Source organism: Lepidochelys olivacea (genome assembly GCF_965140295.1).
Source record: "Lepidochelys olivacea isolate rLepOli2 genome assembly, chromosome: 6".
NCBI classification, from domain to species: domain Eukaryota; kingdom Metazoa; phylum Chordata; order Testudines; family Cheloniidae; genus Lepidochelys; species Lepidochelys olivacea.
In genome coordinates this window covers 80,137,371-80,162,200 of record NC_140416.1, presented here as the reverse complement: position 1 = coordinate 80,162,200, position 24,830 = coordinate 80,137,371, and the positions used below count along the sequence as shown (strand labels likewise).

At 40.8% G+C, this 24,830-nt stretch overlaps 1 protein-coding gene across 3 annotated transcripts in view; it reads right to left on the bottom strand.

Annotated features, from left to right (window-relative positions):
• Positions 1 to 24,830, bottom strand: part of ARHGAP5 (Rho GTPase activating protein 5) — an 83,123-nt gene that overhangs the window by 7,175 nt on the left and 51,118 nt on the right. For all 3 annotated transcript variants that reach the window (XM_084630654.1, XM_084630655.1, XR_014712001.1), the window contains 3 exons: positions 12,881 to 12,958; positions 11,452 to 11,583; positions 8,149 to 8,254 (listed from right to left, as the gene is read on the bottom strand). In XM_084630654.1, coding sequence (XP_084486780.1) covers positions 8,149 to 8,254; positions 11,452 to 11,583; positions 12,881 to 12,958 — 316 coding nt within the window. Of the gene's footprint in view, positions 1 to 8,148; positions 8,255 to 11,451; positions 11,584 to 12,880; positions 12,959 to 24,830 lie in introns of those variants that run through there.

Here is a 24,830-nt window from a genome sequence, read left to right as displayed (position 1 = left end):
CTGAAACTGTTCTCACTTACGTTGCTAATAACGTCTTCAGTGCTAAGTCTCAGAAACAGTATTCTATCCCTACTTCCTGTCAGGCTGCTTTTTACCCTGTTGACCATGCTCTCCCTGAAATCTTGTCTCCCTCAGCTTCCATGACTATTCTCTCTTGGCTCTTCTACCTCTCCAATTGCTACTTCAGTGTTTGGTTTGGAAGATTCTTCTCACTCCAAATAATGAGAGTTCTACTGGGCTTCTTCCTTAGCCCTCAACTCCTCTCTCTGTATGCAAAAGTGATCATAAAGAGATAGATTTGTTCTATCATCTATCTTCTCTGTGTTGACAACACTCAGATCTACTTCTCTACTCTGAACTTCTTCTGCTCCTGGCCCCAGCTAAAATCTCAGCCTGTCTTTTTGATATCCACGGATCATCTTAAACTCAACATGATCTTTTAATCATTGCTTCTAAATCCTCCTCATCCCTTCCTTTCTCAGTCACCATGACAAAACCTGCACTCTACCCTGACATGTGTAAGAACCTGAGAGTACCTTTAATTACCCAGCCTCGTCAAGGTATAAGATATCAATAGCTGAAAATATATGGACAATAAGGAAAAAATTTTCAGGGGCATGGTGTCTATCTCCATGAAAAAGATAAGTCATATTTCGTATAGACCCCCTTAATCAGGACACTCTCTGTAACTGATATGGAAAGTGTAGACTGCCCCACATTAAGATCACGACAGGTTAGATTGTGATAAATCATAGAAGATAGTCCATTTAACACAATTATTGAAGCTAAGCACATATCAGGGAACTAAAAAGGAAATTTTTAAAAATATCTTTTTTAACAAACAGTAACTGCCATTTTCATTACCTTCCCACATTAGTTTAAACACAAGGTAGCCTAGGAGTCTTTACATTTTCTACTCAGGAGCCTTTGAAGAAGTTTTGAAAATTGCAGAGTTTTTAAATAGAATGTTTGTTTCTTTAAAGCTCTTATGCTGCCAGTCTATTCCACTGGTTTCAGATGACTAGATGACCCATCGAGGTCCCTTCCAGTCCTACAGGTCTATGATTTTCAAATCCTTTTACCATCCATTACTGTGATCAAATTTAAGGCAATCTCTTGCATGAGTTTGGTTCTGCATACTGCATTTTGATCTGGTTCCACTCTTTTAGAGCTGTTAACTTTAATATCCAACTTAGCAGGACTTTCTTTCCTAGTGCTCAGAAAGGTTTCTCTAGGGAGATACAGAAAGCTATTTTTGTGGTTTAATTAGTTGGGGAGCCAAATACTTTTTTGAATGAATATCTTAAAAGGATTCAGCTGGGAGCTCACAGAGCTGCAACATGTGACCTCTTATTTAGCATTTTATTTTTCAACATGTTACTGTTACAGTGAACTAAACATAATACTACCCTCTAATGTATTTTACTATAAAATACATTCCCAAATAAATCAAACATTATATAACTACATTAGAAGTCCACGAGAATGCAACATTAAAATTGTATAGCTAGCCATAATTAAGTCCAGAAATGCAATTATGGTTGAATATTCAACTGTACCTATGTCACCTTGAGTCTATGTATTATAAAATCTTTATACTATATTGTGCTATTTAAGAAATATTAGTCATTATGAGATTTTTCTGCTCTAGATGAAGTTAAGAAGAAGAATATACACAATAATCAAAGAATCAGGGTGTTTCTTAATAATCACTTGAAACAGCCTCATCCATTGCACAGATTTTCTAAAATTGGACAAAAAGTCACTATAATGCACTCTACTCTATAGTCACACCAGTTTAGTTTCAGTTGAGTTAATTCTAATTTGTAACTGTGACCACAATCAGACACAAGGCTTTTCAGGGCATACTCTTGCATAGATGGGATGAGAAATCAGATGACAAAACTGGCCTTTTCACTCTTCTTTCCATTATTCTGAATATTACATATTCGTACATACACACGAAGTCATAGTATGGGGAGTGCCCATCTGCTAGTCTAAAGATTAAAAACAATTCCTTATTTGTTAAAATCAAGGAAAAACCTTGACAGCATCAAATGCTCATGTAGACCAGATTTGAGGAGACAAATATAAGATTTCACTCCATAAGAAATATTTGTTTTCAAGCAGTTTTATTAAAAAAGACTTAAAGATGTTATGAAAAGCCAGGAGCAAAATAGACATGATCCTAAGTACCCCTGTATTCACACCTTACAGGCTACTGCAATGTTTGTACAAAATATCTTGTATTGATTTCCCTCTGTATAACATTACTAGAATATATTTAAAGACAAAGACAGCCTACCCTAGGTAAAAGAGATAAACAGGTCTGTCCTAGACAAAGGAATATGATTTTAACTCAATTTACATATGAGCCATTGTGACAGGGCAGCAGTAAAACCCCTTGAATGCCCTGCCAAAATGCTAGTTAAGCCCTGCTTTTTGGTAGGGAAGCCAGGTGCAGGGGCCCAGGTAGCCAGCAGAGAGCCCAGATGCAGGCCCTAATGAGGGTCAAGGACTTGAGCTAAGTAGCGGCAGCTGGACTGAGGAAGGGAAGGGCTATAAAAGCCCTAGAGAAAGCTCAGTAAGGAGGCTAGCCTGGGAGGGGACAGGAGGCTACAGCTGTCTCCTCACCACAGGAAGGGAGCCTCATGGGCCAGGAGACCCTAGAACGGGTTAGAAAGGGGATAACTGTTGGGGGATAAAGAGGACTACACTGTAGCACTGTAAATAAAAGCACAAGGTTGAAACACTGGAACAAGGCATGAGGACTCTTATTTTGTCAGCCTAAGCACAGGGTACAGGGGAAAGGAGGAGGAAACCTGTGAGGACCCTGTGACAGCCATAAACAAAACTATCAAGCTAAACCTGCAGAGGCTGTCTTAAGCCTGAACTCTAGAGAGAATTAAAGTGGCTCCTGCCATGAAAGAGACAGGAGACTGAATCCCCAGGTGGCTTTCCTAACTTTATATTCCCAAAAAATTGGCTTTGTTCTCAAAGGACAGAGAAACTCCATCTCTATCTTTTACCTGTGAAGACAAGGGAAGCCAGCACCTTGAATTTCTGTAGAAGGTTCTAACTGAGAGACAGTCAGTCATGCTAGACAAAGAATAATTGGTGAGAGAAACCATCCTAGAGACCGTACCTTGCTAGATTAAGTTATAGACTTTTAGGTTCATATCTTCACTCCTATTACTAACCATCTTTACCTTTATTTATTTTACCTAGCATTACTTAAACTATGTTCTGTTGTTAATAAACTTGTTTTATTTTTCATCTAACCCAACCCAGTGCTGTGTTTGAACTGAACTGTTAACTTCAGTTAAATTGGTAGGCTGCTGGGTATTGTCTCTTTAAAGGAGCAAACGTACCTTCTGATTTCTCTGAGTAGTCCAGGGGAGCACTGCAGACTTCAGGGCAGACAGTTCTGGGCAAATTTGGGATTGTAGGCGTGTTGGGGTCATCTTGCCAGGTGTAACCAAAACTTGTAGAAACCAGGGATGGAACTATTGTGTTGTAAAGAGGCTGCTAGGGTCAGAGAGCTGAACAAACGGTTACTTACCTGTAACTTGTTCTTATAAATGTGATGCAGACATGTATTCTACTTATGTGTGTGTGCATGCACCCAGCACACTGGAGCTGGAAAACACTGCCTAGCAGTATTCATAGGGGCAGTGCTCATGTCCTGTGCCCTAGCCCCTCCCCTGGCCATATAAAAGGTGGTACCGCCCCAATCTCCTCAGTTCTTTCACACAGAACATCAGAAGTACAGACTCTGATGCAGACGGCATGGAGCAGGAGTCATGGAATACACATTTGCATCACATTTTAAGGAAAAACAGTTACAGGTAGGTAACCAACTTCAGCCACCTCTGAAGAGGACATTGGCACACACTTGCATATTGGACGACGTGTGTGCATGCAACAATATGGCCTAGCAACTGCACACATATTCAGGCTGTGGTTGAGTCTGCAGCTCCAGACATAGGTGGGGAATTGCCTGGAATCACTCAGCTGGTGGAAATGCTCTTGAACTTGTAGAGTCCATCAGTGTCCCAATGAACTTGATTCTTTGAGTTAGAACCAATGTTGACTTTCCACTGTTTAGGAGGAGACTGAGAAGACCAGGTAGGCATAGTGTGAAGTGAACCTGACAGAGAACTTCCTCTCTGGACTTCACCCTTAGTAACCAATCACCCAGATATGGAAAGATATGAATACCCCTCTTCTTGAAGCATTCTGTTACCACAGTCATGTATTTGGGAAATCCCAGGAAGCAGAAGATAGGCTGAAAGGCAGCAGACTGTAGTGGTAGTGCTGGACAGCTACCACAAACATGAGGAACCTCCCATGGCTCGGAACAATTGATATGCGGAAATAAGCATCCCACAGGTCCACAGCAGCAAACCAGAAATTGTGATTTAAGGCGGAGAGGATAGTTGCTAGGGTGACCATACAGAATCTCACATATATATTTGTTGAGATTGAAGAGGTCAAGGACAGATCTCTTCCCTCCCTTGGGTTTGGAAACCAGGAAGTATTGGGAGGAAAGCCCCCATCCCCAGTGCTGCTGGGGAACCTCCTCTATAGTCCCCAGGGCCAACCGAGACTGAACCAGCTGGAGGGGCACATTCTCATGAGAGAAGTCCCTGAAAAGGCAGTGGGTCGGGAGGAGGGATGGAAAGAAACAGTACGGCATAACCCAATCTGATGGTGCTTAGGACCCAGCTTTCCATGGTAACTGAGTCCAAGATATGATAAAAACAAGCTAGCCTGTGCCCAAAACAGATGGAAAGGAGAAAGAGAGGTCGTCACTGGGTTACAGTCCTGGACACTAGAGTCAAAATAGGCGCTTGCTGGATGCTGGGGAGAGAGGGAAATGGGGGAATGGGAGAGCTGGCAGGTTAAACCCAGAACCAGAGAACCCTCTCTTCTGGGATCTGTGGCCCTTCCAGGAGTAGTCCTTCTTCCTTACAGGAAGGGAGAATTGTCCGAAAAAACGTTGCTGTGTTGACCGCAATAGTGGCATCTCTTTATGGCCAGAGTATATACTCCCAAAGAACAGGACTTAGCTATGGAGTTTTTAAAAGAGTGCAGGGTTTCATCATTTTTTTCCTGAAAATAAATCCCAACCATCGAACGGTAAGTCTCCAATGGTCTGCTACATCTCATGTGCAATGCCCAAATTCTGCAGTCATAAAGCCCTCCTCATGGTCACAGCCAATGCTGTAACTCTGGTTGCGGCATCTACCATGTCCAGAGCTAACTGCAACAGTCTTGGTCACCATATGGCCTTCTGCAATGAGTGCTATAAACTATTCCCTGGGAGGATTCTGGCAACTTATCCACAAACTATATACATGGCTGCCCAATTGACAAGAGTCATATTTAGAGACCAACACCCGATGGTTCCCAATGCACATTTGCATGGAAGAGAAAGTATAAATCTTCCTCCCCATTAAGTCCATCCTTTTGGACTCTTTGTCCTTAGGGGTGGACTTATACCTTCCCTGCCATGCCCTGTAATTTGCTGCAGTTTCCACCAGAGAGTTAGGAGCCAGATGGGAGTAGAAACCCTCAAAACCTGGCATGCGAATGAAATACCGCTTCTCTGAATGCTTTGCCATGGGAGGCAATGAAGCTGCAGTATTCCAGAGGGCTTCTACAGGCTCCAAAAGAGCCTCATTCATCAGGAGGGAGAGTCTCCCTGAAGCTAATGACTGGAGAATACCCAAGGTAGTGGCCATATGCCTTAGGAGGTCCTGATAAGACTTAAAATCCTTAGGTCACTGAGGGAGAGAAAGGTTCTGGTACAGGACAGTCATCGAGGGAGGAGGTTTGGTGCATCAGCGACGGGTCCTGTTCTTGCACCATAGGATCTGATCGCAATAACTCCGGAGGTCCAGGGGGAAACAAGCTCAGCAGTTGCTTGCAGCCGAGATGGCCTGGGAGTGGGAGCCATCAGTGGGACCAGGTATCTTGCTCTGATGTAGGTCAAGGAGTGGGACCTCAGGAGCAAAGAAGCATCCGAGGGCTTCCAAGGAGGCCACTGAGCATACAGTTTAGGCATTGTTGGCCAATAGGCACTGGGCCAAGAGCCCTGTCCCAAATGCAGAACAGATGCCCATCTCCGTACTAACACGGCTGTTACTCTGAAACCTGTCATCTCCGTACTGATGGTGATCGAGGGGGATCTGTGATGCCAATCTGATGACGAAGGGTAGGATGACACGGACCTGGAGCTTCAGTAGTCCTGGAGCTTCTCTGGTGACAATGGAGCAAACAGACTCATCTAAAGTCCAATATGGGGGCGGCATCGGTGCTGAAGAGGAATGGGTGATCAGCAACGGCAGTACTGAATGAGAGAGTCCCATCCAGTACTAGGAGAGGCACCAGTATCAATACTAAGGGCAGCACTGAAATTGACAAAGGAATCTGCTGCCATGATGATGGTGCTGAAGGATGCACCCACATCAGGGGCCATTCAGTACTGGGCCCAATGTTGGCCTCAACTCCACAGTCTGAGGCCCAGATGGTGCTCTGGTGATGACGAGCCCAGGAGCTCTGCAACATGGCCACAAGATGCCAAAGGCACAAGAAAGGACAAGGCTGCAGAGGCCATATCACCAGCCAACTCTTGAACCAGTGGAGAGTCTGGGACTGAGAGGCAAAGAAGGTCGATGCTGTTTGCTATGTTGCCAGCATTGAGACAGTTGCGTGGTGCCAACATCATTGGTACCAGACTCAATGAATGCCCCATGACCAGAACCAGAGTCAACACTACAGGCTCTCTTAGTGGTACCAGGGAGCAGTTAGACGATACCGCTCCATCCTGTGTGCTGGTGGGAGTACACTGCTCCTTTCAGAATATCAGGAGAAGCCTCCTCAAGCCCTGGAATGGTCCAGATTCATTTTATGGGATCTCTTCCTCGCCATACCAGAGGAGGAAAAACAACAACCGCTTTTTCTTCTTGGGAAAATGCCAGAGCCCAAGCATGGAGCAGAATCACTTGCCAGATCTGAAGGTGACTGCCAATCTGGCACTGAAGCCCTCATCTAAGTGGGCCTCCTTCAGGTGCTTGTCTCTCACCACCCGAGTCCTCACTGTGAATGACTTGCAGATGGTGCACCACTCTTTAATGTGTTCTTCACCAAGACACAAGCACCTTATGTGGGGATCACTGTTGGGGATGCCCCCCACACCCACCCCACGACAGACAATGCTTAAACACACAGGGCAGCCAACAATTCAAACTAATACTATACTAACACTAAACTTAAACTAAGTGGTACTATATTCAAGAAAAAATTCTTAGAAACTGAGACCGAAAGCAGAAGGTGAAAAACACCACATGGAACTCTGTCACTATCCACAAGTGGTCAGAACGTACGGAGGGAGTCGGGACAGCATTGCCCTTATATGGCCTGGGGAGAGGCTAAAAAGTCACAGAATATGAGTGTGCTCATACCAGGTACCGCTAGGCAAAGTTCTCCAGCTCCTGTGAACTGGGTATGCACACATTAAGTAAAATACACAGCTGCATCTACTCGGAGAACCAGGGCTCCACAGCACACAGACACTCATGATACTGCATGTTTGTCTGCATACTGTAAGTCACAGCAACAGAGCATTTAAGGCACGAGGGTTACAAAGCAGGCAGTGACACAACCCCTTACTGATCTAGACTGCAGAACATGACAGTAGATTAAATATTTATTGCATTCTTATGTTATTTAGTTCATTGTATGGTTTTGTGCTGAATTTTAATTAAATAACTCCCAAATCTACAAGTGTTGCACGCAACTGTCTCTTCAACAGAGACATTTACTCAAGGTAGAGCAAAATTTCTTATATCCCACAAAATAGTGATAGTGTCAGATTATCCTACTTCAATAAATCACAGTTTATTTTTCCATTAATCACAAATTAATAAGATAGAGTAAGGCAAACCTATTACACAAACCATGAACTCTTTTCATTTCAAATTAACTTACGTTTCAAATCCACTTTCTTGCATTCCTTTTTTTTTGCCCTTAGTATCAGTTTGGTCATGCATTCAATATTTTTATTGACAGATGAGTGATAAGACCATATAAAATATTCAGTAATTATTAAATAGATTTTTAGTAGTGATAACAATACTAAACCTGTTTAGATGAGTTATTACAAATTTGAAGACATCGTAGTTCACAGGATGGAATTTCTTCACAATTTCTTTTAGCTCATGCAGTCGTTCTGTCTTATCCAAGATCTCTGTAGAGATAATAGCAAAACACCAATTTTCCCTATATATTTAAAAGGAAACCTTTACAAATGGTGCTGCCAATTCATCTCATGAGTTTGTAGGGACAGAAAGCATCCATACTGGAAAGGAATGCCAAGGTGAGAAACAGTATTTGACAGTTACATGAAGAATTGTATCTAGACGAACTATTGTATAGTTCTACTTCTCTATCATAGGTAGAACACAGTCGGTGCCTGATAAAATTATTTATCTGTGTTTAATGTTGGAAAATCATTTTAATAGCTCATTGTTGGCTTGTGAGATGATCATCAGTAACTCACTTATGAGTCAGATTTCCTGTCAAGATTCCTCTCTGTTTTCACTGTTACTACCCAAAATATTTTATAAGACTTTTATTCAGAGACAGAAGATTCCCAAAATTTGGGGAGAGGTTGTTCTAATGCATGATTTATGCCCATGAACTGAAAATATGTTAAGCCCATCAACTAGTCCAACTGGTGAAATAACATGATTGAGCCTGGGACAGAGAATTTAAAAACCACTCAGTTTAAAAGAGAAAAAGGTAGAAACTAGCAGAAGCAGGCAAACATACAAATTTTAAAGAGCAAGTACGGACAACAGTCTAGAGAGTAAATTAACAGAGAAGCCTTCCCCATACTATTAAAAGTGCAATGTACATAGGCTAATTTTTCTGTATGGATAGCAATCACAAGTTTATCCAAACCTTTGCAAACAGCAGCTGCAGAAATTATTTGAAATAAATTTGTAATTTTAGGGTGAGTTCTTGGTGTTTAGATATAAGGACTGGCACATAAGGAAAGATCATTCAATATAAAATAAAAGAAGTTTAAGGTAGCAGTAATAGAAAGAGCCATTGGAATGGACCTAATCTCTCTCAGAGTAACAGCCTTGTTAGTCTGTATTCGCAAAAAGAAAAGGAGTACTTGTGGTACCTTAGAGACTAACCAATTTATTTGAGCATAAGCGAGCTTAAGTGAGCTGTAGCTCACAAAAGCTTATGGTCAAATAAATTGGTTAGTCTCTAAGGTGCCACAAGTACTCCTTTTCTTTTTGCTAATCTCTCTCGGAAGTGATATGACTAAGGTACCCTCTGTGTCTGATATTTGGGAAATATTTTGTGGCTCCCAGTGGAGCAACAGGACTGGCAGTTTTAGTACTGCTGAAAGTTGCAATTGCAGCAAAAGGACTGAAGCTCCCTCTTGATTCGCTAGAAGACAGTTGGTTAGACAAAAATAATTATCCATAATTTCTTCAAAGGCTGATTGAATGAAAGTTCAAAGAACTGGAACATAAAGGATGCCATCATGCATTTCTCTGGGTAGCCCACGATGTATATGCGAAAATTTCTTGAGTTTTAAAAATTGAGAGAGAGTGGGGTCAACTGGCCAAATGATATTGCTAAAGGAAGTGATGCTGTTTTACAGCTTAAAAAGGACTGAAATGGAATTGTGTTTAGGGCCAGGAACTCAGTGTTTGTCATATGGAGGAAGAGACTTCTAGTATGTTTTCCTATTTAGATGGTGTTAGGATTATTACTTAAAAAAAAAACAACCAACAAAAAAAACAACCATCAATTTTGATCCATCAATTTTACTGTTAGTGTACATAATATTTTTACCTTATTCTTCTGACTGGTAATACTTTATTAAAAACAGGGAACAAATAGTCTCTAACCCAGACTCAAAATAATGCTACAATTAAACAATATGTAGGCACCAGGGAGTTTCCACTCTGCCCTGAACATGCAAACACTTTCTGTGGAGTTAATGCCATTTGGCATCTAGTTCATTAAAATGTTATCTGCATGATTTTATTACTAAAAACAAATTTGAAATGCCGGACCATACAGCACAGCATTAAATCTGTTTCCAAATTGGGATTATTATTCTGCAACAATAAAATTTAATTTATGAACAGTCTTTACTTTTTTTTTTTTTAAAACTGAAAAAGAAAATAATTATGAGTCTACTAGATGCCTGGGAGCGGGTGGGGGGGAGAATGCCCCCAGACAGGGAAGGAAAGTGAAGTTCTTCTCCTTTTTCTCTTTTCTTTTTAAGCCAAAGGAACAACACACAATAAAATACAATAAAATACTAGCCTGAGTTCTTTTAGGAAGAACAAAGGTAACAAAACAAACACTACTTATGCTAATGACACAGATAAGGAAGGGACAACTGCTCATTCTGTCAGAGGCCAAAGGCGGTAGAGAAGGAAGTGAGGGGGGTTCGCCCGTGCAGTGCTAAATAGCCTCAAGGCAGACAAAGAGGGAGGGAGAGCACATACGTGGGCTCAACTGGACACTGCTACCAAAAATTTCCCATTAGAGATGCAGGGGCACACAGACACCTAAAGTGGAGCACCCATAGGGACACTACTCGAAGAACAGCTTTTCCTGTAAATAAAGTATTTATGGATATCAACTAGATAAAGCCAAAACATACAAAGATACATGTGTTAAAAGGTAGATTAATCTAGCTGGTCTTCCGTACCAAGTTTCCAGATTTAGTGTGATGAATATACTGTCATGTTTTGGATAAGAAAACAATACTATTTGTGTCATAGTTCCACCCTGCAAAAATATGTAACATTGGCTTACGTTTATGGAATAGTTTGCTGCAATCCAATTCCCTGACCTAATCTGATTCAAAGAAGGCCTTCAAATGGGGGAGATCCATAAAAGTTATGCTTTTCAGCTGTAAGTGTATGAAACATAATTGAAAGGTAAACAGATTTAACACTGTATAGTTTTTGGGTTTTTTTAATAAACGAATTTGGGAACATTCCCAAATAAAATGAATATTAAATATTTTTAACTTATAAACCTTTTTGAACTAAGTATTTATTTCATGCATGCTTCTATTACTATTCTATAAATTTCATCTTCAACTTTACTACAGACTGGCAAAGACAATTCTTTCAATTAAATGAATTATCCAAATAAGACAAAGAATAAAATCACAATTTGGTCTGAGATATTAATTAAAGGTTTTACTTCTTTATGTAATAGTGCTCATTCATTTTAAAGAATGTCATTTTAAAACTGCACAGACACACCAGAGAGCACCAATTTATTTTAAAAAATTCAGTTTCACAAGAGCTAGTCATGTCAAAATATAATGAATTTAAAACCTACAATAAGATAACCACAGAACATAATCAACAAGAGACTAGATTTACTACTTACTTGATGCTTCTACCAACTCTGGATGTAGAGAATAAGGTATTAAAGGATCTGGCAGATCTGCAAAGAAAGCTTTAAGAGCCCCTGCCACAGCATTTACTGTCACTTCCATAGATTCTAGGTTGATATTATGATCTGTGAGACACAATGAAACAGCAATTTATTAGTGTAAGCAAAACCAACAGCTGTCACTGCACATACCTTATTTTTAAAAAGTATCTATAATATAAAAAAGGATATACCACCAAAAATTCTATTCCAAAAGTAACTGAATGAAAAGGTCCACCAGTAGGCAAATACATGCCTGCAATCATGCTCTGATCCAAACGTGAGTAAATCCACTAATGTACCTATACAGCTGAAGCACTAAGATATTTTAGATAGATATTTAATATATAGATTTATATATTCTGTACAGAAGATGTTGGCTTCAATGTGGCAGAGAAAAAAATCTAATTTACTCTTGCCACTGTCTATGATGAATGTTACTGCGGGAATCAAGGTCAGAGTGTTTCTATATACATGACTGGGGCAGTATATTACAGGGTGAAGTTCAGAGAGGAATAATAATAAATACTACTAATAATACAGGACATCTTCCCTTGGAGATCCAGATTATAACCACAATACACTATTTGCATTCAAGTACATTCTAACAAGATGAATAAAGGCTCTACATTGCACTGGAAGTGGACTACCTACATTTAACATTTTAACAAGATTACTCAAAATATAATTCACTAGAATAACAGAATCCTCATTAGTCATACATCTTGCTTTTTAATTAGAACATGAATGCCAAATACTAATAAATATAAATATTTATCCAAAAATACAACAGTTAAGCTATAAAGGAAGTAGAGGTATTTTGGCAAATTACAGTTGAGAAATGTCAGTCAGAACATAAGAACTGCCATACCAAGTCAGACTAGTGGTTCATCTAACCAACATCCTGTCTCACAGTGACCAGTAACAGACAGGAGTGCTCTTGGATTCTTCACTAACACTAAGGGCTTGTCTACATGGGAACACTCAGGAAAATTAATCCAAATTAACTAAAGGTATCAATTTACAGTGGATTAGTTAAACTGCATTAAACCCATGTGGACAAACATTCAGAATTAAAGTGGGTTTAATTCACTTTATTTTAATTCACTTCCAAAATCAGTGTTCCGCTTTAGGAGTAGTAAAGGGGATATGTTAAAATACACTGTTAGAAGTAGAAGAACTCAAGAACGAACGACATTCATTTGAGCAATCTAAAAGAAATTAGAAAACAAAGTACCTGAGTTCTTATGAATAATATTTAATTTATAACAGCAGGATGCTAGAGTGACCAATACTGAACCCCAATTCCTTTCCAAAAATAGCTATTAAGAATAATTCTGGAGAAGAGACTTATTGCTGTACCAGGAAAACCAGCTACAATTACCTTGATCAAACTGTTTCTGAATGTTGTCTTGATCAGTTTTATTCCCACTAACACGGTAAAGGCCTTCAGTGCATAGTCCTGGTTGGGGAAAGAAAAAAACTTTTTTAAACATAAAAATATATTTTACAGAGTAACAATGAGATGGACATACTGTACATAAATATTCATTCATACATGAAAAGTAGAAATTAATGTGTTCTGCACATAAATTGATTCAAAATAATCTGCTGGATATTACATTTATATAGGAATTACCATATTGTTTCAGAACAACAGTCTATCTAGTCCAGTTTCTTGTCTCTGACAATGGCTACGTTTTAGTCACAGGTATTTTTAGAAAAAGTCATGGACAGGTCACAGGCAGTAAACAAAAATTCACAACCCATGACCTGTCCATGCATGACTTGGGTGCTCTGGAGGGGGGTGGCCTGGGGGCACCATGGGTGTTCAGGGGAGGGGTGTGGCCAAGGGCCTTCACTGGTGCTGGGGAGGTCTAAGGGGCTGGCAGGCTCCCTACCCAGCTCCACACGGCTCCCTGGAAATGACATATTCCTCAGCTCCTAGGCGGAGGCATGGCCGGGGGGGGCTCTGCAGGCCCTGCCCCTGCCCAAAACGCCAGCTCCACTGCTCCTATTGGCTGGGAACCATAGCCCATGGGAGCCTGAGCAGCTCTGGCAGCCTGAGCAGCTCTGGCAGCCCCTGGGCCAACCACACCAGCCACTGCAGAAGCCACGGAGATCACAGAATCTGTGATCTCTGTGACAGATTCGCAGCCTTAGCCATAATACATGCCTGCATTAGACACATGTGGAATAATCTCCCCACCACAAAAGAGATCTGCTTAAATCATGAAGTCCAAGGTTTAATATAATTTCTAAATGCACTGTCATTAATAAAAACTTTGGATATTGATATGTAAATATATAATCCTTTTTTGAATCCTAATAAATTCTTTGGATCAACAACTTCCTGTGGCAATTACTTCCACAATTTAATCACATGCTGAGTGAAAAAATTAGTTCCTTTTATTGGTTTTGAATTTTCTACCTTTTAATTTCAGTGAACATGGCCTGATCTTAGTTAAAAAAGAGAACAGATGACTTTGAGATCTACCTTCTTTATATCATTTATTATTTTATATATTTTTATCATGCCCCATCTTATTCATCTCCTTTCCAAGGCAAACAATCCCAATCTTTTGAGAGTTTTCCAGGCCTTTGATTATTCTCATCAATCTTCTCTGAACCTCTTCCAGCTCGGCCATACCCTTTTGAGTTGGGGTGACAAGTATTACAAAAGTATTTCAGCTGAGGCCGAAGCATTGATTGTATAAAAAGGATTATGTTTTCAATATTATCCTCCATTCCTTGGCTACCCAAACATCTTGTTGGCTTTTTGGCACACTGCACATTTCCATTGAGCTGTCACCAGTGACACCAAAGTTGCTTTCTTGGGTTGATAAACTTAATTTAAAATCCTCTAAGATGTAAAAGTAGTTTAATTTTTTTCCCTCTAATGTGCATAACTTTGCATTTGTTGATGTGAAATTTTGTTTGCCATCATATTGACTATTCACCTAGCTTTAGGTCTGTCTGTAGTTCCTTACAGTCTTGTCTGGTCCCAACTAATCTAAATAACTGTGTGTCATATGCAAGTTTTGCTATCTCACTACTCACTTCCCCCACCACCTTTCCCAGACCATTAATAAATATATTAAACCAACACCAGACCTTGTGTGGAGAGACCTAGCTGTTAACCTTTTGCCATGTTGAAAATTGACCGTTTAATCCTACTCTGGTTTGTCTCCTAGCCAATTTTTGATCCAAGACAGTACTTTGCCTTTCACCCTGTGCCTACTTAGTTTCTTTAGTAGCCTCTTGCAGAGGACTTTTCAAAGACTTTTTGGAATTCTACATATATTATATTACGTCATCTAGTTCTCCTTCATCCACTGCTTTACTGATACATTCAAAGAATGAGATATGATTTTCCTTTGCAGAATCCATACTGATTAGACTTAGCAGATCAAGAGCTTCCAGACATTTTATTATTTTATTTATAATTGTCAAATCACCAACCTACCATGTATAGACGTAAGGTTAACCATTCTACAATTCCTTGGATCACTCCAATGGCCTTTTTATGGATGCAACATTTGCTACCTTCCAATCCACTAGAACAGTAAATGTTTTAATAAAAATGTATTGTTACCAGCTCAGCTACTTCCTACTTGAGTGCCTTTAGAATTCCTGAATGTACCACCTGGGCTTGGAGCCGGATTCTATTTTAAATTACCATTTTGCTCCAGCACCTCTTCTCAGAGTATATAATCTTTGTTACCATGAAAAAGCATGCTCAGGCTAGGAATCTTCCCAACATTGTGGATAGTGAATATTGATAAAAAGAAGTCACTTGGCTTCTCAGCAACATCCTTATCTTCCTTAATTACTCCCTTTAATCAGTGGTGATCCAGCAGATGCACAGATTCTTTCACAGGCTTCCTACTTTTGATACATTAAAAAAAAACAAAAAAAAAACCTCCTGCTTGTTTTTGTACCTTTAGCTATTTGCTTTTCAAACTCCACTTCAGCCTCTCTCATTTTCTTCCTTCTTAATGCCTGCTGTAATTTATGTTACTGTTCATTGACTTCACTATGGTCAGATAAATACATTTTGAATAATTTCTGTTTGGCTCAAATAGCCTCTCGAACTTTGCCAGTTAGCCATAATGGTTTCCTCCTTGCTTTCCTGGTTCCCTTTTTATTCAGCAGTATTCACATCTTCTGTGACTATTATTGTTCTTCTTAGTAGCATCCAAGTCACATCCACTGATTTTACTTCCTTTACTTTTAAATTTAGGGCCTTTTTGGCTACCCATCTCATTTTATTGAAATCTCTTTCTCTATAGTGTAGTGTCACTGTGACTTTTTGGTATGCTACCTGCTCTTCAGATACTGGACCTAATTAGATTACAGTCACTGTTATTTAGTGGGTCAGTTATGGTCACCTCTTGAATTAGCCTCTATGTTGCTTAAGACTAAGCCAGGAATAACTTCTGCTCCTGTGTGATCTAGAACAAGCTGTCTCAAGAAGCAATCACTTAAGCACTGAGAAATTGTTTCTCTGAAGACGGTTCCATTGTGCCATTTGACCAATTTGTACGTTATCATTAGATTTCACTGCCTCATTGATCTTTCAACATTATGCACTCAATTTCCTTTTCTTCATCTGGAGATCACTAGTACTGCCCAACTAATATATTTATAATTTTTTCAGGTTGAAATTTGTGGCCATATAAGATTCAACTGTGTGGCCACTCAGAATTTTTATCTTGTTAGATTCTCTGAAATCCCTTATATACAACCTTACTCTCCCAACACTTCAGTCTAGTCTGTCTTTCCTGTGCAGGTATTATCATATCCCCACTGGCTTTTATCCTCCCACCACATTTCTGTAATGCATGTTATATCAAGGTCCTCATCCAGTACAAGGCATTCCGGTTTGCTTATTTTACTATTTAATCTTCTTGAATTTGGATATAGACATTTACAGTTTTTATTCGGATGAAGTGCCTGTCTTTATTTAACACCTTAATCTAACACCTTGCTGAGTTTGCAGAATTTACCTCTGTGTCCTTATTCTGTCTGCTCTAGTTCAGTTGTAATTTGCACCCTATCCTTTACTGGATTCGCAGATACCACTGTATTACCATCTTTATCAGATGACTCTGACTTGTGTGCTCCTCAGCTACGGTCGGCTTTCCCCATTTATAAGTTTAAATATTCCTCCAACATATTATTTATTTTACGTACCAAACTCTCCTGTGCTCATTCCACCTTCTGAGTCTGGGGCTTCTCCTCACTGGAGACAGGCCTTTCTCTGCCTAGCTCTGTAGATAAAGCTATCCCAAACAAGGATCAAAGACTTCAACTCCTCCCACCCACTTGATTATTGATGATTAGTGTCCTGAAGCTGGCATTAAAGAACTTAGTACAATGCGTAACTCAAAAAGTCTAGGGGTATGTCTACACTACATATGCTAGAGCGGTACAGCTACAACACTGCTGCTGAAGCACTGTAGCATAGACACTTCCTACATTGAGGAAAGGAGTTTTTCCAATCTGTGTAGTTAATCCATCTCTGTGAGAGGTGTTAGCTAGACTGACAGAAGAATTTTTCTGTCAACATAGCTGTGTCTACACTAAGTCCATCCCAATACAGCGCTGTATTGGGTTGGACTTAGTGTAGACACAGCTATGTTGACAGAAAAATTCTTCTGTCAGTCTAGCTAACATGGAGCACCATTTTTCACAACCCTGAGCAACGTAGGTTGATATAATTTTTAAGCATATACCAGGACTAGCGAAGAGTTGCTGTATGCTAGATCCTTTTTAAAAAAATAAATGAAGTCAGAAAGATATTTATAGATCAGTAATGTAAAACTGCATCTTCTTAATATGATTAACACAGTTTTAGTTAGTTACTACTGACATCTCTCAATCCATTCTCTCTTCCACACCATAAAATCAGGTATTTTCTGTAGACTGAAATCTTACACTGAACTGTGTAACTTGGCCTTTATTATAACCTAGTGGGAATCAGAGGCAATGAGGAGCAGACTATGAAGTAAAGAGCCTGAAGGCTTGGGGCAGGGAGTGGGGTGTGAGGAGTGGAAGAGGCAGGAGAGCCTAAGGCAGCCTCCCCTCTTCTTCCTCCCACACATCCCTTATTTCCCTTCTACTCCAGCCCTGCCCCTTCTGTTCCTGTCCCCTAGCACCTCCCTCTTTTTCATTCTGCTCCTATCATTCGTCTACCTCTGTTTCTAGCTCCAACTCTGCACCTCCTAGCCTGTCCTCCTCCTCTAATCTGTTCTCCCCTGCTCCTATTCCATTCCCCTCCAAGCATGAACCCCATCTGATCCTATCCTTCTAAGTCTGCACCTGCACCAATTTCTTGTCCCCCGCATCTCTGATCCTCAGGCCTCTGCATTTGAGTTATGTTGTTCCTCCTCCTCCACACTGCCTGAACACCAGCAGGGGGAGTGCTGAGAGCACAGGAGAGTCTCTCCCTGTTCTTCTCACTGGCACCGCATCAATCCTCAGCTGTCGAGGGAAACAACTGAAAGAGAAGTTCATCTCAACCCAGCGAGAATGTTTTGAGATTTTAGCTGCTTACAAATCTCTAAAGAACATGTGTTACAGTGATTTTCATAGATTTATAATTGGGGCAAATCTGAGTAGATTTTCACAGTAACAGCACAAAGCACATCTGATGTCAGGGCTCATAGGTTCTGACTTTCCAAAGTGCGAGGGTGCTCAACCCTGTCTCTGCCCCAGGCCCTACCCCTTCCCCAAGGCCCATTTCCCCACCCCGGCTCTTCCCACCAAGTTCCACCCCCTCCCCTGAGCCTGCCGTGTCCTTGCTCCTCCCCACTTCCTCCCAGCCTCCTGTACACCACAGAACAGCTGACTGCGGTGGGCAGGAGGGGAAGGCGCTGCTCCGCAGGCCTGCTGGTGGGCGGGAGGCATTGGGGGGGTGGGAAGGAGAGCTGAAAGGGGCTGCTGGTACGTGCTCAGCACCCACCATTTTTTCCCCATGGATGCTCCAGCCCCAAAGCACCCACAGAGTCAGCGTCTATGTCAGGGCTAGTCCCACCAAATTTCAAGTTCCTACTTCAAAACATGGCGGATGGGATTTTCAAAAGCACCTAAGCGAGGTAGAAGCACAGATACATTTGACTTTTGGTTTTGAAAATCTCACACAAAGGTACTGAAGCTTTTCATTGAAACAGCTGTAAGAATTTAACATTGGCAAAACAACCTATTTTTCCCGAAACTTCTTCCAAGAAATGGCTGTACAGTTTTTGTTGAAACTTTAAAAACAAAATATGGCTCAAAGCAGCCACCTGGCATGGAAAATTTCAGATCAAAGAATTGAAGTTTGGCAAAGCAAATAAAAACAGGACCTGACAAAGAAAAGTGTTAGGCCACCTTGAAGTGAAAAGGGGAGTGATTAGGATGAGGAGTCTGGGGACTGGGACTTGGATGAGAAAACTGGAGGAAGACACTTGGACAAGGTGGAAGACAGGATCCATGATGGAAGAGGTCAGCCAAGGATTGAGGATGGAGAATGGGATTGATTAGGCAAGGAGATGGACTGGGACACAAAGCGGGGGGTGAGGGGAGAGAGATAAAGAGAACTGGCACAACAGGCTGCAAGAGACATGAACAGAGAAGCCTGTGCCCAGTAGAGTACACTGTTCCAAGACATGGAATGGAACCCAGCATTCTTGAGTCACCCCCTTCATCTACTGTCAGCAAATATTTGCAAAAACCACTGGCAAAGTGCATGTTTTATGCCCTACAGGTGGATGGCCCTGTGGATGGAGGGGGGTCAACCAAATAGTACTATCAGTTATACAGTTGGCTCAAGTGGTAGAGGCCTGTGCTATGGACATGAAAGTTCCAGCCCTGATGATGACTCAGGTAATGGTCAATATGAGTCCCAAAAATGATGAAATTTGTTTTTCTGATTTGTTTTGTAAAAAGTTAGGAAATTACACACAAAAAGCTACGTTAAAAGAATGTTATGATTGTAAAGTCAATCTTTCAAGTGTTAGGAAAAGAATTAATTTGTCATTTGAGTGTGTATGCATGATACAATCCTTAATTATGTGATCAGAGCTTTTCCAGTATTTTCCAGACTATTTTAGTGCTGTACAAACATATAACCAAAAGGTAACCTCTGCTCCAAAGAGTTCACTATGCAAGTAATTATTAGTAATCTAAGGTTGTTCTATAATTGCATACGACAGGTTTTCTTGGGTCTTCCCCGAAGCATCAGATATGTTGTCAGACCATACTGAACTAAAAGAACCATTGGTCTCATCCTGGATGGCAATTCCTACGTAAATGAAGTAATTTATGGGGAAAAGAATCTAACCCATTTTATTTTTAAAGGGGAAAAAGAATAAAGCAAATCACTTATTCAAGTATGTTAAAGTTTCACATGAAATTAACCTATACAAATGATAAATTTAGAAGAGCAGACATTCTTAATCTAATCTTTTTAATTTGTAGAAAGGGTGGGATTTACACACTACTAAAACGAGGTACCATTCATAAGTTTAAAAAAAACAAAGCAGAACCAGACAACTTCAACATTAAAGTGATCTAACTGTGCTAATTAAACAATTTATAGTGAACATTAAGAACTTTCAGTAAGCAGTAGTGTGTTTATTTAAAGTTGAACCTTTTCAAAAGTAAAAAACATGGAGAGCTTCATCTGATGTTGAATTAACAGTTCTACATTTGCAAATACTAAAACTTTTTATGTTAACCAATCTCTAACAAGCCCTCTGACACTACAGCAAGCATGGCTATTCACTCTTATGTCCTAAAGTGTGTTCACACTGCTGACAACCGAATAAGATTTCTACTCATATGACACTACAAGCAGCAATTCACTTTCCCTGCAGATGTCCTAGATGAAGTGCCTATGCATTTATTTTATTAAAGGATGAGTAACTCAGATGTGAAGATTATTTAATTTGACTGCATCCAACTGTATCAGGTGTTTCCTACTTCTGGGGAGCGAGGGGGGGCAGCATATCAGTCACGACAGTGAAAACAGATATGGACACCCATGTTTAGATTTATGCTCACATGATTTATATCTTCTTTACATAATTTCCATTGTGTTGACTCAGAAAAGATATCTTAATTAGTAGACAGTTGAAATGTACAACATTATTGTATATTTCAAAACATGTGACATTTCAAGATCTTGTATGATACACAAAAAATTAATTTATTTCTTACTTGTTTTCTCTGATGCCCCACACTAGTACAAACTACTGATATGTTTCTGTCCTCTGTAACACACATGTGGTGTCCAATCAGGATACATGATTTTTCATGCTGGCCTTTGCCCCTTTCTGTATTTGTTAAGGAAGACTTCTCACTTTATTATTTCCAAACTCACATAATACAAGTTAATCTGTGATGTCTTTCCTAACCTTGTCACTCAGCCCAGGCCCCAAGTCCAATGAGGTGGGCATTTATAAATACATGGTCACTCCATGACAAACAATTAACAGGTAAGAAATCGCTATCACATAATGTTACTAGCGGTACCCCTAAGCTATGGAGGGAAAGCTAAAGCCCAGGCTGAGGTAAAGTGACAAAGTCAGAAGCGGATAAAGGAGTGCCAAATTGATCCTCTCCCCTGTGAACGGTAGCCTAAATCGAACAAGAGACTACATCTCAAAGCACTTACTGTCTTATGCCATAGCTGAAAAGGATCAAACGTATACAGAAAAATTGGAGAAGCTTCATGGAGTACCAAACAGCCGTCTGATACAATTTGTCCTCTGAGGTTTCTCCCTCTTCTTCCCAGGAGGTGGGATTTCTCTCAGCAGAGTGAGTCTGGAGTTAGGGCTCTAATCCACCGAGGACAAAATTTAGAGGCTTGGTTTCCCTTCTTAAAATCCACATATAAGAAAGGGATTGGAATTCCCTAAATTTCTTGGAGAAATCAAGATAAATCTTAGTCCCCACCACACATCTAAGGAATGTGACCAAATTTCTATCTGTGTTTTGGGAGAGGAGCAGAGAAAGAAGTCTGCTTAAAGAAAAACCTGACACTATTTGGGGGGGAAATGAGAGATAGGAGTAACCATTTTTCTTGATGAAAAATTTGGTAGGCTAAATCACAAACAAGGACAGCAAGTTCACCCCTCTGCAGACAAAGGGGCTAGCCACCTAAATGGAAACTATCCAAGACTGAAAAGAGAGAGGCACTCCAAGTATTCAGAGGTATCTAAAAATAGATATTTTTTGCTACACTAATCTGAGATTCCAGAGGGTCTGAAAACTAAAATGGGATGGGGATATCTTAGGTAAAACAAGTCACTGAGAAATCTACACATGGCCAGATAAAATCCATTATGAATCCTATCTACCTGACCCTGGAAGAAACAAAGGGAAGAGGCCTGGACCTGGAAGAAGCTAACTGTCAGATTGTTATCAACACTGGCCCATATGAAACCTAAAATTACCAGCAGTACAGTTTTCTGTTGGAGAATTTGAGAAATTCACATTAAGTGCATGGCTCAAATCATGTAGCAGGCAAACAAGGGCTGTTCTTCCAGCGGGACTGAAGAAGAATTATTAGGACTCTGACATGCTTGATCTATTTAGAAGGCTTTGTTTACAAGGTGGGCCATTAGCCTTTAAATTGCAGGACTGTGATGCAGAACAGATTTATCAAGCAAGGTTGGGTCTTCTGGGAAATGGAAGATTGAGACCTTGAGACAACTAGAGCACATCTGCAAATCACATTCTTGGCCAATCCAGAGCCACTAGGTCAGTGGGCCTATGCTGTTACTTGCCTTTTTGAGAAACTTCCAAATTAAAAGTGGGAATAAACTAAAAAATTCCCATGTGTACATAAACACAGAAAATACATCTTAGCCCACACCTTAGATTCTGTATACTGGCTATAGCACTGTGGTATCCAGTTGAAGATTAACTCAACGACCTCTCAATGTTGGCTGTTAAACAATAACACTTCCTTGCACAGCAACCATTCCTTCCTTGGATGGATCTATATTCTGTCAAACCAGTCAGATTGGGTGTTCAACTGGGCAGGAAATATGGAGCACTTTTAAAGAGACTCCACATGCTTCTCTGCCCTTTAACAGAAGATAGAGGACTCTCAGTAGATCTCTACTGCTGGCTTCCCCAGTCTCCTCAGTGATTTGGGATGCTCTCCTTGACATCATGAGCCTGGGTTCTCTTTATAACCTTGGTCTACATGTCTAGGAATAGTGCCAACCCTCCTCCTCCACAGCTCCTTTTTCCCCTGCACAAAGGCTTGGATACCAAGGGAGCAAAGGACTAATCAAGGCTGCCTTCTACTGGGTTTTTCCCATTTGGGAAAAAATTGAGTTTTTCTGTCAGATTTCTGAGACGAATGAGCCCAGTATGGGTGGATCTTGGGCTGGTATGGTCAGTACTTAACTGAGGACTTGCAGATATAGAGATCTGGGTCAGCCCCTTCCTAGAATAAAAGGGAAAAAATGTCTCCGTGATTCCAAGATGGAGAAGACATGTATAAAGCAGGGAGGTTTTTCTCCTACCAGGTCTCTCAGAGAGCTGAGTCCTGGACTTCACAAAAGAATTTTGAGAAATCAGAAGACCTGAGCTTTGAAAATAGAAACTTCCCCTGTGCCAAACTTCTGGGGCTCTGCTTGCTAAGATGAAAGCCTCCACAAAAATCAATAGCCTCAAGATAATTATAGACCTGAGCCTTGATTTTGAGACTATTCAGAGCTATCAGACAACTAGTTAGATTTCTGCAACCTAGTTTGTGAAGCCAGGAAAAGAGTACTCTGTCCAAATGGACCTCCATTAGCCTTCAGATGGCAGCTGTAGATAGATGTACAAGGGACAACAGGCTTAACCCCTCAGATGAGTATCTGTCTGATCAGTCCTTCATTCATGCAGTCATTGCCTCCAGTCACAGACTAGAAATCCTGAAGTCAGGGGCCACTGCCGATTCCAAATTGGGGTGGGGCAGCCAGAGATCCTGAAACACTCAAACTGAGTTTGTAAACCTTAGTGGTAATTCATAGGAAAAGAAAAGGCCTTGTCTAGAGTGGAGTAACCCACCTCTAACATTTTGATACAGGGATGCACAGTGAGGACCTTTTCGTGATTTAGCCCTTGAAGGAATACTGAAAAACTCAACCTCAACCTCCTGTCATTGTGAAGCATGTTGGTGTACAGGAAGTGACATCCATGACGGCAAGGATGGTTGTTCTGAAAGTTAACATGCTGTGGAGTTTCTGGAGAAAGTTGCCTGTGTCATGGAGGAAACTGGCCCTGTGTGTAATGAATGACTTGAGGATAGTTTCTACAAAATCTGATATTCCTTTAGTAAGAGTGTTGTAGCCAGATATGATGCATCTGGCAGTGTTCCCTTTTTTATCTTGGGAAGCATGTAGAAGTCCCTGGGGCAGGTTCATGGGGGATTAGGTTATAGAGTTTCTCTTGCAGTTGTTTGGCTTGATATCATTGATGTTTCTCAATTATATTACTGATTTTGTGGTACATTTGTCCAGAAATTTTTCCTGAAGGTGGCCCATGAAGAGACTGGCAGATTGTCTGGGAAAAGTATTTGAAGATATGTTTAAATTCCTGTGTGAAGTGTGGTGTGGGGTCTTCTGAGTTTTATAAAGTACATTGTGTCAGTGAACTGTCGGTTGGTCTCATCGATGTACTCATCACGGTTGAGGACTACAATGGCACCCCCTTTGTCTGCTGGTTTGATCTCTATCATAGCTGAATGTCAGGGACTGAATAACTACCCTCTCAGTCGAGGAGAAATTGCGGTGGATATAATGTTTGTTAAGGATTTCACAGTCAATATTTTTTCTGATACAATCGATGTAATGATTCATTGTGTGGTCTTGTCCACTGGGGGGTGTCCAGCCAGAGGATTCCTTTTGCTTATGATTGTCCAGGATGTGGTAGTTCTGCATAGTATCATCTTTGTTGTGAAAGAATTTTCTGAGGCAGAGTCAGTGAAACAATTCTTTTTGTTCACCACATTAGTATGATACCAGTTTCTGCAGTGGTGCAGGAGTTCAGTCCCTTGTCATGGTTACTCTAGAGCAGTGGTTCTCAAACTGTGGGGTGCACTGGAGGTGGGGTCCAACTGTGGAGAAACGTTGGTGGGGGGGAGCCACACTTCCAGCCCCGCTCACCCCTAGATCAGCTCCACCTCCAACCCCAATCAGCCCCCCAGTCCTGCTCCACCACCAGGCCCAGTTCTACCTCCACTCCCTCTCCATCCCCAGACCAGCTCCGCCTCTATCCCCAGCTCCTTCCCCATCCCCATCCCCAGTTCTGCCTCCAGCTCTGCCTTTAACCTAAGTTTCACTGCT